This window comes from Podarcis erhardii (assembly GCF_964252035.2).
Source record: "Podarcis erhardii genome assembly, chromosome: 13".
NCBI lineage: Eukaryota > Metazoa > Chordata > Lepidosauria > Squamata > Lacertidae > Podarcis > Podarcis erhardii.
Window position 1 is genome coordinate 42,815,709 of NC_138502.1, and position 21,330 is coordinate 42,837,038.

Sequence of the window (21,330 nt, forward strand, 5' to 3'; positions counted from 1 at the left end):
ATCAAATCACAGCATACCTGCACATTCGGAGTTTCCCCCTTGCACCGCTGGGCTGCTGCTGCCTCTGGTGGTGGGGGTGGGCCGGAGCCTTGGGCTTTCCTCCCAAACCATGGCCCTGGGAGAGACAAAGGACATTGTATTTTCCTGGCATAAGCATCCACTCTAGGGCACCGGGGTCCCCTGGGCCCTCCCCAATTATTGGGGGCTGGGGTGAGGCGGGACTGCTCCCCACCCCCAGCTCAGCTCTATATGGCACATGTGGGGAATGGGTTCCCCATGGAATTAACATACCTCAACTTGCAGCGCTTCCCCACGGTGCTGAACTTGCCTTCCATTTTGAGAAGCTGTGAGACAGAAAGGAAAAAAAAACAGAGGAAGTTAGCAACCAGTTATTCATAACAGAAAATATCTTCTGGGGTCCACAGCTGAGGACCTGCCAAGCTATCAACAGCTGTGGACAAGGCAAGCCAGGGAGCCAGGCCACACGAATCAGGGACGGGTGAGGCTAATAATAATAATAATAATAATAATAATGTTTTTATTTAATACTTTTATTTTGCTTTAAACCAATATAGATAAATATAATCAACCAAAATTACAAAAGAAAAATCCTTAAGAATAATAATAATAATGAAAAAAGCTAAAAACAACTACAAAAAATATCAAAGTACATGGCATAGAACATAAGCCATTATGGGAAAGAAAAAAGGTAAAGGAAAAAAGAAGGAGGAGGAAGGAAAAAAAGAAAAAAAAGGGGGGGGAGAAAAAAAAGAGAAAAAGAGGAAGATGAGTCAAAACACAAAAAGACTCGTCTATTGTACGCTTCCGTCAAGGTCACAAAAGATTACTATTCTTATCAATTCTCTCTATCTGCATTCCATTGAATCCCTCATCTTGGTATCAGGGAACATTTCCCTATGCGGTATCATTCTAAACATAACCTTGATGAACCCTTATACCCTAGATAATTATTTAGACATTCCCATTCTTCTTTCACCATCTTTTTAGGTTTATCTCTTATTGCATCTGTCAGTTTGCGAGCTCCAAGTACTCGCACAATTTGACTACCCATTCATCTTTAGTGGGTGTTTGTTATCTTTCCAGTGTTTTGCCACTATAACCCTTGCTGCTGACGTTGCTTACACAAATAACCTGGTTTTATTTTTGCGAATATTATCTGAAACCATTCCTAGCAAAAATTCTTCCGGTTTCTTGTTAAATGTAGTTTCTATCAATCACTTTATCTCTTCATAAATCATATTCCAAAATCTTTGTATCTCTAGACAGGACCACCACATATGGTAGTAATTAGAATGTTATTTCTATGGGCCTCGGAGCTCCCCTTACCTTTAGAATTCATTTCTCTAAACCTTCTTCAGAGTCTATCACCAACATCTGACAGGCATCCCTCTTGCAGGGCAATTATAAGGCTTGCTTGCAAAGCAGCACTTTGTGACATCAGCTGGCAAACAGGGGCCAGGCTGCTGGGTTGTCAGGCAGATGAATTAAGAAAAATAAAATCAGGGGGGAGGTCAAAGTGTGCTTGTTTTCTCCTGCTCCAGAAGCTCTCACAACCTGAAGCCGTGGCTTCAAGCTCCAAAAAGGAGATTCCGACTCAACTTCAGGAAGAACTTTCTGAGAGCAAGAGCTGTTTGACAGGGGGAAGAAATCCCTTAGGAGCCAGTAGATTTTCCTTATCCTGGGTTAACATGTATGGGTGGCATGGCTATCTAGGCCATGATAAGGTTAAATTTCACAAAGGATTCTTAAATCACATTGTGAAAAAAACATTCTATGAGGTTTGGGAGGGAAGCAAAAAGTCAGTAGTCACTAAAACACCCTGGTGGCTTTCACTGATGGAATCTCCAGCCATACATAGGAAAAATATGAACAGGGACTGGTTAACATATAGGGACTTAGTAGAGGAAATAAGTAGTGACCCAAAATTAAAGGACCTAGGAGAATTGAAAAAGATAAAACATGGTTGGAATATTATCAGTTAAAAGCCACATTTGAAAAGGATAAAAGGACTAAGGGATTTGATAAATAGATATATATCTTATTTAGAGAAAGACATTTTATATAGTAACCAGAAGACACTTTAAAAAATCTATAAATAATTATTGAATTGGCAAAGGAAAGAGGAAGATATTTAAAAAGTTATAACAAAATGGGAGGCAGATCTGGGACATAGGATTGAATCCGATAAATGGAAGGAATCATGGAGTAAAAATATAAAATTTACGGCTTGCTATCTTATAAGAGAATATCTTATGAAAACATATTATAGATGGTATTTGACTCCTGTAAAATTGGTGAAAATAAACAAATCATATAAAGGTGCAAGGAGCATGTAGGAACATACTATCACATGTTGTGGTGTTGCTCAGGGATACAAAAATTTTGGAATATGATTTACGAAGAGATAAAAAGATTGATAGAAATTACATTCAGCAAGAAGCCAGATGAATTTCTACTAGGAATTGTTTCAAATAACATCCCTAAAAACAAATTCAGGTTATTTATGTATGCGACGTCAGCAGCAAGGATTATTGTGGCAAAACATTGGAAAGATGCACACGCACCTCCTAAAGAAGAACGGTGAGCTTTCGCGATGATAAAGAAGGAGGTGGGGTTGCCGGCGGCACGCCCCTTCCCCACATTCCCGGAGGCAGCCCCCGCGATCCCTAAGGGAATCCCCGCCCGTGTCATACCCCGGGCCAGCCAATCGGCTGGCTCCGGGGGCGGGGCCTCGGCTATTTAAACCTGCTGCAGCCGAGGCTCCTCCTCTTTTCCTCCGCGGCTGCAGCAGACCCGGTTTGGGATGCGCTTGGTATTTTAGATTCTGTCGCTTGTTTCCTTGGTCTTTCCTTGGCTCCTTTTCCCTCTCCTTTTTCGGTTTACTCCTTCTGCAGCGCGTTCGAAGAGCGGACTTTAGATCAATCTTCTGGTTTTTGAAGCCCTCCATTCAAAGGCTCTGTCTTACTGGCGGGTTATACAAGTATTATACAAGTATATCTGTAACGCGGGTGGCTGCAGCCCCCGGGTGAGGTTGGTGACGGGGGTTTTTTTAACATTGTGTGTGGTGGTTGTTCAAAATTTTCCTTGCACGAGTGAAAGGGGAGGCAGCTTGTAAAAGGGGACCAGGGTTGAAAGTGTAGGCAGCTCATTTCGCGCTTTAACATTCTCAGGGTTTTAACCTTGATTGTGTCGTTTATTCTAAATTTTCCTTGCACGAGGCTAGGCTGCTACATTGTTGTGATTCCCTTGGCTGGCTCCCGGGTCTACAGGGGAGAATCTATTATTGTAGCAAGTTGCTGAATGACAGGCTCTTAAAGTGCGCTTCATTGGAGGAAATACTTTAAAAAAAATATTATAATAAGAGTCTTTGGAAGTGCTGAGTACTGGTTTCAAAGTGCTGACTGCTTTTGAAATTAATTGGTGCAATTAGCAAGCGCTGTGGCTTATATGTTATTTCAGCTCTGCTTTTAAAAGCCTTAACTCATAGAGGCAATTAAAGGTCCTTGGAGGTGCTGAGTGCTGGTTTTTAAAGTGCTGGCTGCTTGTAGAATTGATTGTTGCAATTGATTGAGTGGTGCAATTGGCAATCACTGTGGCTTATCTGTTATTTCAGCTCTGCTTTTAAAAGCCTTAACTCATAAACTAAAGGACTTGCTTACACTGCGGTTGGTCCCAGCAATTGAGCACTGCCTCTTTAAGCTTTTATTCACAGTGGCAGTTAAGGGGCTTCTTAATTAAACCTCCTTGGATATTCCCTCAATCTTACACGCAGGCTGATAGTGGCTCACTTCCTTCTTTTATATCACGTAGGGTGTAGGACTGCAGGTTTACAGGTAGCGTGTTTAGTGCAGAATTACTGCGTTTTACCATTGTAATCAAACGCCTGGCAAAGGGTATACACAGCCCATTATATTCATAGTATATACTTATTGCATAGTCATCTTATACAACTCAATTCATTCCATTTAGCATGATTCATTACTCACATTGAGTGCATTTAGCGCGGTAAGATCGTGGGATACCCTTTGTCCAAACTGGGTTTCCTCCTGCTGGCGTAGTTAATACTGAACAGTGCGGAGCTGGTCTAACCATACTTTTGGTCAGTCAGCTTAGGAAATACTGCACTAAGCTTTAGTGGTCTAGTGACATGTGCATTATATAAATAAATTCTTAAATTACACAATTAACAAATAAAAAACATTAATAATAAAATTATTAAAACAATAATAACAAATAAATAAATTTTATTTTCCTTTGAAACAATAAATAAATAAAAAAAAATAATTAAAAATAATAAAATAAAAAATTGGGATTAGGATTAGCGGGGGCACGGTTGCGTATTAGTTCTTCCCAGACCAGGTCACCTAGACAGGTGCAGGTGGTGTACGCTCCTTCCAGCATGCCTTCTTCTAAAAAACAACAGGCATCTTCTTGCAAGGAGAACAAGGAAGCCACTCAAACTAATTCACTGGTGCCTGTTATGCCGTGTAACCCGCAAGCATTTGCTCAGTTCTTTGCGGCATTTGAAACCTTTTATAGGCAGTGTCGGCCAGGGGCCATACCACTGCCGGCCTCCCAAGATTACATTCCTGACACCCTGCCCAGTTATCAGGAACAACCAAGTACCTCTGCCTCTGGTTCGGGTATAGCCCCAACGGGACCCGCCGCTGGGTCACTACGTATAACTCGCTCTCAATCTGCTCGCTCCCTTGGGTCTAATTCAGGTTCCTCTGGTGGCAGAGCGCCTCCTGAGAGGTCTAGCAATACTAATTCTCATGAGGACATAGGTGTGCCCAGTTTCTTTCAGGAAACAGCGCAGCAGCTCACGTCGGTGGAAGGAGATTCTGGATCATCGTACAAAGAGGAGCAACAGGGACGCCATGACGACCCCCCGGCCGCTGCCCAGACTGTTGCTGAGCAGCAGGGTGGGAAAAGGAAGTCCAAGAAGAAACACACTTCGAAAAAAGGCAAGAAAAGCAGGAAGTCGGATTCCGAGGACGAGTCAGGTACCTCCTCTTCTGATTCCGATAGCGACGCCCCCATGGAGGCTTACTGGGGCTTGGGCGAGGATAATTCTGGACTTCCTTTGTGGGTGCATGAAAGGAGGGCTAACTCCCACCGTAAGTCCTTTAACGGGTCCCTGGCATGGAAAGGGGGGGCATTGGTGGAAGACGTAAAAACATCCACCCATGTGTCGACCGATTTTATATTGGGAAATCATTTATCTAAGAAAAAGAGGACCAAAATACTCAATGGGCACTACATCGACATATTTACGCTCCTCCCCCTGACAGGTAAAGGGGAGAAAAAACGCATTTATGGGAAGCGGAGATACAGAACCCCGCAGGTGGAGCGTACTTTTGAAAATTGGTTAGATGGCTACCAGGTCTTCATGGGGGTAGTTTCCGCAGCTTATCCAAAACGTGCTATGCATCTCATAGCACACATGGCACACGTTAGAAGGGCCTTTACGCTAGCAGGGGAGAATGCCGCCTTATCTTATGACGAGGATTTCCGTAGAAACGCATCATTTCTGCCATCCACTCGCTGGGAATTGAGGAACGAGAACTATTGGATGGATCATGTAGCTCCATATGTTAAGAAGAAATCCCAGGATTCTCCAAAGGTGAGAAAGATGGAGCCAAAACGACGTTGGCAATGTTGGGATTTCAACAGGGGGGTTTGTTCCCGACCCACATGTAAGTATGCACACAAATGCGAAAGGTGCTTTGGTAATCACCCGGGCTCCGCCTGCCCCAAAGGAAAGCAGCCCTTTCGAGGCGGCAGGGGGTACTCCCACCAAGGTCCTAGGGGTACCTTCGGACACCCACAGGGGACCTCCGGGAACTGCCAGTAATGTGGCCCTTGGGCTAGCTCACACACCTATCAAATTGCACCCGTTAAAAGCCCTATCCAATAAAATAGCAATGAGTCTCCTTTCCACCAAACCCGGGCGATCCACCCAACCAAAAATCAGTGAGGGAAATGCCAGAGATAGCCTGAAATAAAATTCAAAAAGAAATTGCAGCTGGGAGGGTGGCCGGTCCCTTTAGCCAACCCCCTATCGAAGGCTTGCACATCTCCCCCCTGGGTATTGTTCCCAAAAAAGCCCCTGGGGAGTTCTGTATGGTACACAATCTTTCATACCCAAGGGGAGGTTCTGTCAATGATGCCATTCCCCAAGAACTCTGCTCTGTGAAATACGTGTCATTTGACCAAGCAGTTAAACTGATTCGTAAATTTGGAAAGGGGGTCCGGTAAAGGATTCTGGGGGGCATGGCCTTGTCCTAAGCCTAAGGAGGTGTGGGCCCACGGCACGCCCCCACGCGGTGATGCCCGGGGGAGGTCCTAGTTGACGTGCCTCAGCAGGACTCCTCCCTCTGGGGATTAACCCTTCCGGCCTCTAGCCGGTTAGTAGTTAGGACCAATGCCTAAGCCAATACCACTCAATTCCTGTAATCAATAAAGTTGTGGCCTAATTTGACCCATTAACCTGAATTCTTGTGTCCTGTGTCTTTATTTCATCGGGGGGAGGCGGGAACTCACCACACAAATTGTGCGAGTACTTAGAGCTTGCTACGCTGACAGATGTAATTAGAGATAGTAATGATAGTAAAAGAAGAATGGGATTATCTAAATAATTATTTGAGGGGTAAGGGCTCACCAACAAAGTTCTGGCTATCAATACCGCAAAAGAAAAGTATCCCTGATACCAAGATGAGGGAGTCACTGAAAGGCAGATTGACGGAACAGAAGGGAATAATGATCTGTTGCACCAAACAAGATTTTTTTGTATACGGCTCATTCTTTCCTCTTTTTCTTTTCCCCCTTTTGTTTCTTTTCCTTTTGTATTTTATATCCTTTGTTTTTTGTATGGTTTTTTTGTATGTCTTGAAAGTTAAAGATTCAAAGGGAAAAGAAAGGGGGGGGGGAGAGAAAGGATATTCCGACTCAACTTCAGGAAGAACTTTCTGACAGCAAGAGCTGCTTGACAGTGGGAAGAAATCCCTTGGGAGGCAGTAGACTCTCCTTCCTTGAAGGTTTTTCAGCTGAGCTGGGATGGCCGTCTGCTATGGATGCTGTTGTGGGGCCCATTGTATAAATAATGTATATAAAGCGGACAGTTTGGGGAAAACTCCCATTCCTCACTACTATGAGCTGAATAAAGAGCATGAAATCCACACTTGACTCTGAGTATATTTCAGATGCTTTAGCTGAGATTCCAGCATTGCAGGGGGTTGGTCTAGATGACCCTTGGGGTCCCTCCCAACTCTACAAGTCCATGTTGAAAAGGGCATCCAATGAGCTGGGGCATTGCAGCTTCCCTCTCATGGACCTACAATTCCCAGAACCCCTGACAAACTACAATTCCCAGGATCGTTTGGGGGAAGAAACCTGCTTTTTAGAACAGGGATGAGGAACCTGCAGCTTTCTTTCCCTGGTTTCGTAGGAACTAAGAACTGAAAGCTCAAGTACTTGTAACAGGGTGGTTTCAGGGAGCAGGGTGGCTGGGGAAACTCAGCCAGATGGGTGGGGTATAAATATTATTATTGGGTTTAGTGGGGGGGGGTCCCCTCTAGATCTATAACGATATTGTGTGTAATTAAGGGGATTCTTATAAGGTGATGCTGTTAGAATTCTCTTTTTTAGAAAATAATATTTATTCACAATTTCAAAAATACAAGAAAATACAAAAACTAAAAAATACAACAACATAACAAAAAAAACAAACCCGCAAATAACAAAGAAAAATACAAATCCAATTTCCATCCTTTCATTTACTTGTTTCTTGGACCTCCTCACACCTCCCTTTTTGTATTCTAACTTAGTTCATTATTTCAGCAAATTCTTCCCATACTTCTCAATTTTTAAGATAATTTATCTTAACAATCTGTCTCTCTTTTTTTGTTAACTCAACATATCCTTTCCAACTTTTGTTATATTCTGTTATTCAATTTACCGTTGATTTCTTAACCTTATCTTACCTTAAAAACCATAAAATTTCAAAATTTAAACCATATTTATAAACAACTCCTTCAAATCTTTCTACTAAAGCCAATTGATTCCTTTCCGACATATTCTGTTATTTCATTAGTATCACACTAATTCCAAAAATAAAAAAAGTATATAACAAGAAATTCTCTTCTAATTTTATCCAACGTCCCTTCTTCCTGGTTTCGGGTTATGTCAGTCCTTTGTAACCATTACATCCTGTCCATCAATCTGGTGTTCTAATGTCCGAGGCTCTCAGGTCTCTTCTATGCCCCCTCCGCAGGTTTTCTTGTTCCTGTTTATGCTTGCACCCTTCCCTGTCCCTTGTTGGTTCCTTTCGTAGTTTCTTCCCTTTTTCCTTGAGGAGTGGGTCTCCAGGGAATTCCAACCGGCAATAGTCTCCATTTTCTTTCATCAAGTTAGCCCATTCCCCACAGTCCCACTCCCCTGTGTTAATTTTGTAATCCAAAAAATGATTATTCCAAAAGTAGTTGTCAACCTGTTTCACAGTCCCACCAGAGCTAAGAGCTTCCTTAGCTCCAGGCACTTCCAAACACACTCCCAATTCAATCTTCCAATGCTGCGGCTTTTGCTCATGCAGGACTTTGGGTCTCTCCCGATGCTGTTAGAATTCTCAAGGGAATGTCAAGCAGGGAGGGAGGGGGGGAAAGAGAGAGAGGAATTCTGGTGGAGAGAGAAGATTGGAGGAGGCTTGGAAAGGGAGAGTGGATGTTGGGGGGGAGGCAGTTGAGAGCGGTGGGTCTAGAAGGGGGCACTTGATGAAGGAACTGAAGCTGGGCTGGGCAGCTCTTCAGATTAGGATCACAAGTCCAGCCGCCATTGCCCTCGTTTGAAGGTGGCCCAAAAGGAACAGAGACAAAGAGGGACTGTGAGTCTCCTGTGGAGGCCGGGGCATGCGGCAGTCCCATGCCCAGTGAAGAGGGGCTCTGCCAGCTGCCCAGAAACCAAATGCCCTCAGTTTAGGTGAGCCACAAAGCCAGGGCTTGGCTTGGACTGCAAAGGCCCAGGTGCCTCGCACCACCCCCTCCAAGCACCTGGGAAGCAGATTACAGACCTGGGCTATGCCTGATTCTCGTCTTCCCAAGCAACTTACAAATGGAAAGCATAATGCTGGTGGTCAACGAAAGAGGTTAAAAGACTCCCTCAAGGCAAATCTAAAAGAAATGTTGTGTAAACAATCGGGAAAGGCTGGCCTGTGAGCACTCCAAATGGAGAACAGCCTTTACCAATGATGTCATGGACTTTGGACACTCGAACTCAGGACAAAAGCGAAAAACAATCTAAGAGGAAGCGTGTTTGGCAAACCCTCACCGTGATCAGCTCCCGCCCAGAAATCTATGTCCCTACCATGGAAGGACGTGTGGATTCAGAATTGGCCCCCACAGCCCATTATGGACTCGCTATTAAGATGGTGTTCATGGAAGACAATCTTACTCGGCTATGTGTGATCACCAGAGAAGATGATAGAAATTGGGGGGGCTATGGCCATTTTCATGGACATGGACTTAATGGAAAATCCTCATGGGAAGATGTCTTGCAAGTCTCTGCTCCCTCCCCCCGGTTGGTCCAACACTTCCACCCTCGTGCTCCCCAAAGGGCAGCACCCATTTGGCAGGTGGAGGTGCACCTTGGGCAGGGGGATAGTGGCATGGGCAGGAATCAGCTTCACCTGCCGATCGGAAGGTCGGCGGTTCGAATCCCCGCGACGGGGTGAGCTCCTGCCCCTGCCAACCTAGCAGTTTGAAAGCACGTCAAAGTGCAAGTAGAAAAATAGGTATCGCTCCAGCAGGAAGGTAAACGGCGTTTCCGTGCGCTGCTCTGGTTCGCCAGAAGCGGCTTAGTCATGCTAGCCACATGACCCGGAAGCTGTACGCCAGCTCCCTCGGCCAATAAAGCAAGATGAGCGCCGCAACCCCAGAGTCGGCCACAACTGGACCTAATGGTCAGGAGTCCCTTTACCTTTACCTATTGTGAAGGCGACGGTTCCTACCTTTCGGGGGAACTGAAGCCATAGGGGAGAGGCATGCCTTATGCCACCACCACACAGGTAACCTAACTACTATGTCCCTCCTTTATAAGTGGCTCCATGGTGGAGCGTCTCCCTTGCAGACAGAAGGGCCCAGATCCAATCCTTATTTGCGGTGAGTTAGGTGCAGCCATGACAGATACCTGCATCTCCACCAGCTGGCATTCTGCGCCACCTTTTTAGTTGTTTTCTCGCTGCTGCATCATTCATCCGTCTAGACTTCCAAGTAACATCAACAGCGAGAAGGCAAGTCAGGAGAGCAGGGAGGGGAAGAGAGATCAAGGATTCGGAAGGAAGAGGGGACTTCAAGGAGTTGCGGAAGTTGTGCTGGGACCCGTTGGGTTGCCTCCCGAGTCTGGATAATGCATTATTGTTGAAGAGAATACCTGGATTATATTCCTGACACAAGATTTACCCACCCGGGAAGAATGGCAGATGAAGTTGATGGACTATATGGAACTGGTGGAAATGACTGGCAGAATCCGAGACCAGGGAGAAGAGTCGGTGGAAGAAGACTGGAAAAAGTTTAAAGATTATTTACGGAAATACAGTAAAATTAATGAATGCTAGAAAAATGTTGGAATGAAGTTAGATGGCTTTAGTAGAAATGTTATAAGGAATTAAGTATAAATAGATTAATAGAGGAAAAAATAAGGTTAGAATGTGTTAAGATAATTATAGGATTGAAAACAGAGGAAGATGGAAAGGAATTGCTGAAACAATTAACAGAAGTAGAATACAAAAAGGGAGGTGTGAGGAGGTCGCGGAAATAAGTGAATGAAAGATAAGATACTGAAATTATTTGAAGTGTTTTAAATTGTTTTTGTTTTGTTTTGTTAGTTTAATGTGTTAGTGTTATGTAGTGTTTTTGTATTGTATTGTTTTTTTTTTGTAGTGTTTAAATTGTTGGAAAAGTAATAAATATTATTTTTTAAAAAAAGAGAGAATACATGCATTATAAGTATGCCAAAAGAACACGCATGACCTGACGTGTTATTACCAAGCCGCATTCTTACTGGACACTGAGCTGCTTTCAACAAATCACTGAGGTGAGTAGCACAGCATCTTGGACCACGGAGTCAAAATCTCAGAAGCGTCAATTCGGAAAGCTGAATTCAAGGGACGCAATAGCTGAATCCAGCTCTCGCCACATGGGGGCAGCAAAATACAGTTTTTGAAAGCATCTGTGTTACATCCTTACATACATTAACTAAATGAATACTTGTCATTTGGAAGGCTATAGAAGGGCAAGAAGCAGGTTTGAATTTGTGTTGGGGATCTATCAATACCAGCCTTGGATTATATTAAATAAAAATTTTACCTGGATATGTGCCGAGCTCCATTTTCAGCATTACCAGAACAATCATCCTGGATAGCTCAGTCAGTAGAGCACGAGACTCTTAATCTCAGGATTGTTGGTTCAAGCCCCATGTGGGGCAAAATGATTCCTGCATTGCAGGGGGTTGGACTAGATGTCCTCAAGGTCTCTTCCAACTCCACAATTCTGTGATTTATTCTATGTCCATATACTCTGAGACTCAAGGTTTAGCTGTACCCCCAGACCCATCCCACAAAGTAGCAAGATCATGAAACTTTGGGAAATTCTCTTTAAAATGAGCCTAGGGCTTGCCAATCGGAAGATCAGTGGTTCAAATCCCCGTGATGGGGTGAGCTCCCGTTGCTTGGTCCCAGCTCCTGCCAACCTAGCAGTTCGAAAGCATGTCAAACTGCAAGCAGATCAATAGGTACCGCTCCGGTGGGAAGATAAACAGTGTTTCCGTGCGTTGCTCTGGTTTCACCAGAAGTGGCTTAGTCATGCTGGCCACATGACCCAGAAAAACTGTCTGCAGACAAACGTCGGCTCCCTCAGCCAGTAAAGCGAGATGAGCGCCACAACCCCAGAGTCGTTCCGACTGGACTTAACTGACGGGGTCCCTTTACCTTTAAGAACATGTTTAGGCCCCCCCGAGGATGTAGTGTCATCGACTATATTCTTGTCCCTTATAATATTATAAATTCGATCATGGACTTCAAAATTGGAACGCGCACTGAAAGCGACCATCAGCCATTATCGTTGTCTATTAACTTAAAGGACGAAACCAAAATAACTAAGTACAATACCATAGAACCTTCTCAATACAAACAAATGACCCAATTAAAATGGTCCCAGGAAATGAGTGTAGCAGTGGGGCAAAAACTTACAGCCAACCTGAGAAAACAAGTATTATCCAACTTAAAGATCACTAATTTCTACAGTGATATTCCGAAAATTTATAATGAAATCTTCCAAATGTTTGTAGAGCTTAGTACTCCACCTAAAGTTTGGGTACCTAAACATACCGCTAGCCCTTGGTTTGATGATGAATGTTTCCAGCTAAAAAGAAAACTGCGCCAAACATTTAAAAATAATCGCACCAAACTAGAGCCCTCTTATCTTGATGAAAAAAGAAAATATCATTACATTCTGGCTGAAAAGAAACAGAAATACGCAACCCAAAAATGGCTACAATTATTTGACTCAATTCAGAGTAAAAACAACAAAGCGTTCTGGAACCTAGTGTATGGAGGATTGAAAGCCGAAAATCAACTAACTCTACCACCAATTGCAGAATCCAAATGGTCCCAATACTTTACATCTGTATTTAACAATCTACACAGTGAACTTAAAGGAAATGAAACCACTAAAAATAAAATTATTAAACTCCAGGAGTGGCCAAGGGTAGAGGAAGAGGAAATTAGAGAGATAGTTAAAAATCTCAAATCGGGGAAATCTCCTGGGCCAGACGGTCTACCAATAGAATTATTTAAGACCTATATAGATTGGTGGGCAGAACCCTTAGCCCAACTGTTTACGCTTATAGATAAATATGGGATCATACCTGAGACATGGCTAAGATCAATAATTATTCCAATCTTTAAAAATGGCGACCCAAAAGAACCAAGGAATTATAGACCGATAAGCCTTCTATCAGTGATAGGGAAAATCTACGCTAAGCACCTCTTATCTAAACTCCTTACCTGGATGAAAAATCTAAATTTACCAGGGAAAGAACAAATAGGTTTCTCCAAAGGTTGCTCCACACTAGACCACTGTCTTATACTTATGCATCTGGTTGAAAAATACAGATCCCAAAGGCAATCTAAGATATACGCTGCTTTTGTAGATTTTCGTGGTGCATTCGACTCAATTGACCGCCCAAAGTTGTGGAGGAAACTCGCAGAATTAAAAATTGATCAGCGCCTATTGATTCTAATGCAAAATCTACACTCTTCCAATACCTGTCAAGTCAAACTTAACATCAAAGGTCACCTTTCATCAGACATCCCAATCTCGAAAGGGGTAAAACAAGGGTGTATTCTTGCCCCCTTTCTATTTAATTTATTTTTATCAGACTTGCCAGATTACCTTCAAAAAATAGAATCACATGCCCCTAAACTTAATCAGAAACCAGTTCCTCTCTTACTATATGCAGACGATGCTGTCCTACTATCCTTAACGAGCTTGGGTCTGAAACGTCTTATATCTTCACTGATCCTCTATTGCGAATGTAACAAACTCTCTATAAACTATGAGAAGACAAAAATTTTGGTCTTCTCGAATGGTTGGAAATTAGAGAAATGGAAAATAAGAGGGCAAGAAATCCAACAAGTGAAAATCTATAGGTATCTGGGAATCTTATTCCAGAGCAATTTAGGGTGGGCAACCCATCGCACAAATGCCATAAAACAGGCAAAGTGCATCTCATCAGCAGTTGCCCGTTTTCATTATCAGAAAGGTAATCAATTTATTCCTGCGGCAAATCAGATATTTCAAACAAAAGTGCAATCCCAGATATTTTATGGAATCCCGCTATGGGTCCAAGCATATAACAATGATTTAAAAAAGATTCACTCTAGCTTTCTGAGACGTATTCTTGGACTCCCAGCTACGATCAAATATGAAACAATGTGTGCAGAAATAGGCATACACACAATGGAATATTGGGCATGGTCCACCTCAATAAAGTATTGGTTACGCTGCCACTTTCGCTGCCCTCCATCAAGTCTGCTCGCTGATTTGCTCAAAGACTCCTATAAATCAAGATGGTATCAGCACCTCGAAAAAAAGATTGAATCTTTAGGCATCGAGCTGGAGCCCCTGTACAATTCTAATGAGCAATATATTTCCCATAATATCCTAACTAGACTAAAGGATGTCGAGAGACAAAATATTATGGCAGCTGTAAACAAAATTTGCTCCCCCATATTCTATGAATTAAATATCTTAGATAGCAGAGCCAATTACGTCACTAAACTAATAATCCCAGCCCAACGTAGGGCTTTTATGCTGGCCCGTTTGAATGTTTTTCCCTCAGCATTTGTCAGGGGAAGATATCAAAACATTCCTAGAAACAAGAGACTCTGCAGATGCTCTATGAATGTCCCGGACACTGTAGAGCATATTCTCCTTCATTGCCCATTGTACAGTACGCTCCGTCAACGCGTGCTGTCCCCTCTTTTGGGTGGTCTGGAACCGCAGCAAGGTGAATGTGTGGGATTCTACCTATCCGACGTTGACCAAAGGGTAACGGCGGGGGTAGCCGAGTTTTTGGTAGCAGTCCTCCAAGGAGCAGGTTAACAAGGAAAACCACTGACTCTATATGTATATATATATATATGCATTTAGCAAACTGCTGCCTTTTTATATATATTTTAAGGCTTTTATATGTTATTTTCTCTTTTAAGGTTTTATTTCCATAATGCCTAATAAAGGTTTGATAAAGTAAAGTAAGTAACATGTTTAGGAACAATGAGTGTGTAGGTTGCCATTATAATGGAATGACATCGTGACTTGAAGGTGTGATGTATACGCAGCCTTAGAGTTAAGAGAGGCATGGAAAGGCCGTATGGTTCAACATTATACTCAACCACATATTCACAACAGAAAATATAATATGGGGACCACAGCTGAGGACCTGCCAAACTATCAACAGCTGTGGACAAGTCAAGCCAGGGAGCCAGGCCACATGCATCAGTGACGGGTGACGCCAATTATTATTATTATTATTATTATTATTATTATTATTATTATTATTATTATTTTCCACTTATCCCTCTGCTGCCCATAAAATATTTCCTTTCCAAATTCAGGTGGGTCAAGGCTAGCTATCTTTACCCAACTTTTGGGGAAAGACACTCTGTACATGCTCAGAAGTGCTCAGTTCTTTATTATTGTTCTAGGGACGAATGCCAGAATTTCAAAAGAGCTTCTGGGACTAAACCCTGCTAGTTCAAGAAATGCTGATGGGCTAATTTTTTGGATGCAGTTCATGTATGAGTAGCCAGGGAGCATCAGTGCAAGATTTTGCATTGCTGCCTTTTCCCTGAGAGCTGCACCATGTCACCATCAGGGCAATCCAGTCTCCAGAATTAGCAAAATCAATTGTTTTTATCTGGCCAGCTTATCCCCCAGCTGTTAAGTAATTCCAGTCCCTGTATTGATGTAACAGCTCATCTGACCCTTCCAAAGTGGGTGCTAAAATAAGTAACAGGTCACCAAGTGGAAAGAGAGCCTGTGGAGCCAACATAATAAGAATCTATGAGGATTTTATTTATAATAATAGGATTCTATTCTATGGGTAGCCAGGGAGGGCCAGGGCGAGATTGCACATCACTGCATTTCCCTGAGAGCTGCGCCATGGCATCATCCAGGCAAGGCCCATCGCATCTCCCCTGTAGGCTGCCAGATGGACCCCAGAAGCTGCAGGACGTCCATTTGCACCATGGCCACCTGGGTGTTTGGCTGAAAAGCAGGAGAAGAAGGCCAAGGCACTAGTAATGAGGAGGGCCAAGTCCCAGCGGAGGATGACTTGGCAGCTTGACGCCTGGTGTCCCATCAAATCAGCCGTGTCCAGTGCGGTGAGCAGCGCGTAGGGCAACTGCAAAACCAAGAAGACCAAGATCAGGGCCAAAATCAAGTAGAGGGCCTTGAGAGACTGGGCACGTGGAGAGGCCAGGAGAGCGCGGGTGATCGCTCTGTAGCAGGCCGCCATGACTGCGAACGGGAGCACAAAACCCAAGGCCATTTGTGCCAGGCTGATGGCCGCTGTGACATCTGCTATCCTGCAGAGGTGAACACCCCCATAGTCCTCAATGTGGGCGTACATGGGGCAGTGCCAAAGCCGTGGAGAGCAGCCACACCAGCCCTGAGCAAAGCCGACCCCAGCAGGTGGCGGAGGAGTGCAGGCAATGGGTGACAGGTGCCCCCACGATCAGACGTCTCTGCCACTTTGCTTCTCATTGCTTTGGTTGTATTCTGTTTTACTCTGACTGTTGGGAAACCTTGTGTATTACAAGCGAGCTCTGTCTCCCCTAAGGAACAAGAACTGTGTTTTTTTTGTCCTTTTAAGCTGAAAAGCAAGAGAAAAAGGACAATGGTCAAGGACAATGGGAGTTGTAATCAAGCATCACCTGTAGGAGAGCTGCGGTTCCCAAACCCGTCTTATTAGTGTCAGCCTTTTCCCAGAAATGCATCCACAGCATGAACACGTACGTTCAACTTGTAGGGTGTTCTCCCTGCCCCATGCAATTTTCCCCTTCCTCTTACCTGTTCTATTTACATGGTGGCTTGGGCAGCAACCACAGCAGGGCAGACAGGAGATCCTGCAGGAAAGAAAGGATCATTGAAGCAGGGGAGAACTAGACGCTATGCACTGCTTCTTGGGTTGGAATCCTATTTGCTGCTTTCCCAGTAGCATCTGGGTGGTGCCTGTGAGAAGAGGAGGCTGGACCAGATGGGCCCTTGGCCTGATCCCACAGGCCCTTCTTCTTGTGTTAGTCTTAGTCAGGTGATCTCTGTGTAGCAGGCCGCCATGACTGCGAATGGGAGCGCAAAACCCAAGGCCACTTGTGCCAGGCTGACTGCTGCTGTTACGTCCACCACCCTGAGCAAAGCTGACCCCAGCAAGTGGCGGAGGAGTGCAGGCGGTGGGCGACGGGTGCCCACACGATGGCCATATAGCAGTCCACGGTGAGGCCCATGAGGGACAGGAAGCCGCTGTAGAAGCTGAGGGCATGGAGGCCCTGCAAGGCCTGGCACATGCCGGTATCTTTTTAAAAAGGTATTCTCTCTTTGCAGCTAAATGTCCGGAGGACTCCCTCCCCTCACCTCACGGTTTGGGTTGGGGGTCCCAAAAGATGCTGCAGCAATTCTCCTCGAACTGGGGAAAGCCTCCTCAGTCCCTTGGGGGTTTGTGCAGCCTTACAGCTCCCTCCCTCCCCCCCCCAAGCTGGCGAGCTTGAGCTTGAGAGAAGGTAACTGCGGTGAACTGGAAGCAACTTGGGGGGAAGCCTTGGCAGCAGCCCTTTAATTAGGGTTTGTTTGCGCTGACCTTGCTATGCCTGTCATGGGGTAGTCTGCTTTGGAGCAGGGGCCTGGTAGGAATTTTACCATTTGGCTGATTGGCTGGGGCCACTTGGGTTTGCCTACTGCGTAAGGGATGTGGTTGGCTGTGCCTGCCCCTCCAAGGCTGCTGCTGCAAAGGTTGAGCCCTTGGTCTTATCCAGCAGACCGTTCTTATGTGTTTCATAAGCCCCCCCCCCTCCTTCCCCCATACCTGTGACTCATCTGTCCTTTTCCTGGGCTCCATTCCCTTCAGGGAGGTGGTACCCAGGCTGCTGCTTTCTCTCACTGCAAAGCAAACGAAGACATCAGCAGGTGCCTGGCTCCCCTCCAAGATAGCACCAGTCTGAGGCATGAGGGCCAGGGACATGGGAGGGAAACATTTTCTCCTACCTCATCTTAGAAGCTTTCCCCACTTGGCCTCCGTACGGGCGTCTGGGCTCCATCCCGGCTGGCCTAGCTCAGAAGCAGCAGCCAAAGTCTCCTCTCTCACAGAAATTAGCTGAGCAGCTGTCTTAATTGGAGGAAGCTTTGGCTGCTGCTTCTGCACCAAACAGGGCCGGGAAGGAGCCATGCCCCACAGAGAAGGGGCAGTGGGGAAGAGGCACGAGGGATGGTAACCAGGAACCGCAGAGATGTCCTCTGGTCCTTTATCCCAGGAGCTGGAGTTGGAGTCTCATCCCTGGAGTCATGACTGTGGAGGAAGTAGGATATCGTATGGGCTCTCATGTGAATGGCCTCTCACTGTCAGCAGATTCCCCAATTATCGCCTTGTCCCACCATGCTGCCGTGCAAATTTGCAGGGCATAAAATCACTGAGGGCTCCTGAGTTTTGTAATCTTCACAGTTGTACTTTTGTCAAGGAAAATGAGAGTTGTCCCCCAGTTCCCAAATCTGTCTTAATAGTGTCAGCCTTTTTTCAGAAGTGCCTCCACAGCATGAACGCATACTCTCTACTCTCAACTTACCTGTTCTATTTACATGGTGGCTTTGGCAGCAGCCACAGCGGTACAGACAGGAGATCCTGGAAGAAAGAAGGGATCTTTGAAGCAGGGGAGAACTCGATGCTATGCACTGCTTTGAGGGAAGAATCCCTGAACATGTGAATGGTCTTTCACAGACCAAATGCCAGGGACAGAACGTCCTCTCAGACGCCCATCCAGCTCTCACACCCACCCCAGGGACTGAAAGCAGATCCCACTGCGGAGCTCACAGGAGCCGCCTTTTGGCAGGAACCATCAGATGACCAGGAGATGCAGCAGAAGAGCATCTCTAACCGCATGGCTTTAAAATAGGATTAGGTGACTGAACGGAGGAGGGGGCGGTCAAAGGCTACTAGTCCTGATGGAGGAAGCAATGCTTCAGAAAAGTTGTTGCAGGAAGTCCCAGGTGGGAAGAGGGCTTTTGGGCTTGGATCCTGCTTGCGGCATTCCCACTCGCATCTGGGTGGTCCCTGGGAGAAGAGGAGGCTGGACCAGACAGGCCCTTGGTCTGATCCTGCAGGCCTTTCTTGTGTGTTTCCTAAGGCAATCGTCTGTCCCCCTGTCCCATTACCTCTGAGGAAAGAGTCCTTCGTCCGGGCTCCAGTCCCTCCCAAGATGTAGTAGCTCCCAGGCTGAGTCTTTCCCTCGCTGCAAAGCAGGTTCTTGCTGGAAGCCACTGGTGGGCGGAGTGTTCCTACAACTCCCAAATGTTTCAGAAGGACCCCTTGCTTGCAAAACGGCACTTTGTGACATCAGCTGGCAAGCAGGGGCCAGGCTGCTGGGTTGTCAGGCAGCTGAATAAAGAAAAATAAAATCAGGGGGGTCAAAGTGTGCTGGGATGAGGCCATGGTGTGTGGTTGTGCCTCCCTTGGTTCTGCATCTTGCTCCCCCACCCCTTCCTTTAGCTGCTTATATAGAATCACAGCATGGTATAATAATAATAATAATAATAATAATAATAATAATAATAATAATAATAATTTATTATTTGTATCCAGCCCATCTGGCTGTGCTGTGTCTCCCCAGTCACTCTGGGCAGCTTCCAACAAAGATTAAAAATACATTAAAATGTCACACATTAAAAACTTCCCTAAACATGGCTGCCTTCAGATGTCTTCTAAATGTCAGGTAGTTTATCTCTTTGACATCTGATGGGAGGGCGTTCCACAGGGAGGGTGCCACCACCAAGAAGGCCCTCTGCCTGGATCCCTGTAACTTGGCTTCTCACAGTGAGGGAACCGCCAGAAGGCCCTCGGCGCTGGACCTCAGTGTCTGGGCTGAACGATGGGGGTGGAGACGCTCCTTCAGGTATACTGGGCCCTTGAGGCTGTTTAGGCCTTTAAAGGTCAACACCAATATTTCGCATTGTGCTCAGAAATGTACTGGGAGCCAATGTGGTCTTTCAAGACCGGTGTTATGTGGTCTTGGAGGCTGCCCCCCGTCACCAGAGTTGGTAGAGTTGTAAGGGATCCCAAGGGTCATCTAGTCCAACTCCTGGCAATGCCAGGATCCTGCCCACAGCCAGCCCTGGCTGGGTTCCAGACTCCAACCATTTTCTTACCAAGCAGATGCACTGACCCCTTGCAATTCTACATGGGGTGGAGAAAGGGGAGAGAGAAAGGTTTTGCTCTCTAGGGCCGTCACAGGGAGGAGGGAGGAATTGCATTGCGGGGGGGTTGGACTAGATGACCCTCGGGGTCCCTTCCAACTCTACAATTCTATGATGCTATGTTTTAAAGAGTATCCAATGTGCCTTTAAAGCACATGACTTTCCCCTGAATGATCCTGGGCATTGCGGCAGAACCTGCAGAACCTGAAGATGTTGGACACATAATTATGTTGGCTGACTGGGAACAGTTATGGACCACAGGTATGAAGTTCACGGCATGTAATGCCTTAAGAGAGGATATAATGAAAATGATATATAGGTGGTACATGACACCAGTCAAGCTTGCAAAAATCTATCTGCCCGATAATAAATGTTGGAAATGTAAAGAGACCGAAGGTACATTCTTTCACCTTTGGTGGACGTGCCCAAAGATTAAGGCTTTCTGGGAGATGATCTATAATGAAATGAAAAAGGTATTTAAATATACCTTCCTGAAGAAACCAGAGGCCTTTCTCCTGGGCATGGTCGGCCAATTGGTGCTAAAGAAGGATAGAAATTTTTTTATGTATGCTACAACAGCAGCAAGGATACTTATTGCAAAGTATTGGAAGACACAAGATCTACCCACCCGGGAAGAATGGCAGATGAAGGTGATGGATTACATGGAACTGGCGGAGATGACTGGCAGAATCCGAGACCAGGGAGAAGAGTCGGTAGAAGAAGATTGGAAGAAATTTAAAGTCTATCTACAGAAACATTGTAAAATTAAGGAATGTTAGAAGGATGCTGGAATGAAGCTATGTGGTTTTAGCAGTAATGTTATAAAGGATTAGGTAAAAATGGATTGTTAACAGGTCAGAATGTAAAGTTACAATATATTAAGATAAATTAGTAAGATAAAAACAAAGAAGGAAAGGATTTGCTGAAACAACTAATGAACTAGAATACAAAAAAGGGAGGTGTGAGGAGGTCAAGGAAACAAGCAAATGATAGATAAGATATGGAAAGATGGATTTGTTCTTAATTTTTTTTTATTTTTTTCTGTATTTTGTATTTTCTGTTTTCCTTTTTCTTTCTTTTTTATTCTTGTAACTTTTTGAAACACCAATAAATATATATTTTTTTTAAAAAAGAAGAACCTGCAGTTTCCTCACCCCCATTGCAGTTTCCCTCTCACAGACCTACAACCCCCAGAACCCCTAACAAACTGCCATTCCCAGGATCATTGGGGGAAGACATCTGCTTTTTTAGAACAGGGATGAAGAACCTGCAGTTTCCTCACCCCCATTTCCTAGGA

At 44.9% G+C, this 21,330-nt stretch overlaps 1 protein-coding gene across 4 annotated transcripts in view; it reads right to left on the reverse strand.

Annotated features, from left to right (window-relative positions):
• Positions 1-21,330, reverse strand: part of LOC309328256 (uncharacterized protein) — a gene marked incomplete at its 5' end in the record, with an annotated part of 174,132 nt that overhangs the window by 146,198 nt on the left and 6,604 nt on the right. The window contains 5 exons of one of the 4 annotated variants that reach the window (XM_081838333.1): positions 15,627-15,842; positions 16,647-16,702; positions 17,656-18,135; positions 18,410-18,465; positions 18,996-19,218. In XM_081838333.1, the coding sequence (XP_081694459.1) occupies positions 19,137-19,218 (82 nt within the window). In that variant the 3' untranslated portion in view covers positions 15,627-15,842; positions 16,647-16,702; positions 17,656-18,135; positions 18,410-18,465; positions 18,996-19,136. Of the gene's footprint in view, positions 1-15,626; positions 16,450-16,646; positions 16,703-17,655; positions 18,136-18,409; positions 18,466-18,995; positions 19,219-21,330 lie in introns of those variants that run through there. The other 3 variants (XM_081838334.1, XM_081838336.1, XM_081838335.1) reach the window with 3 other exon arrangements.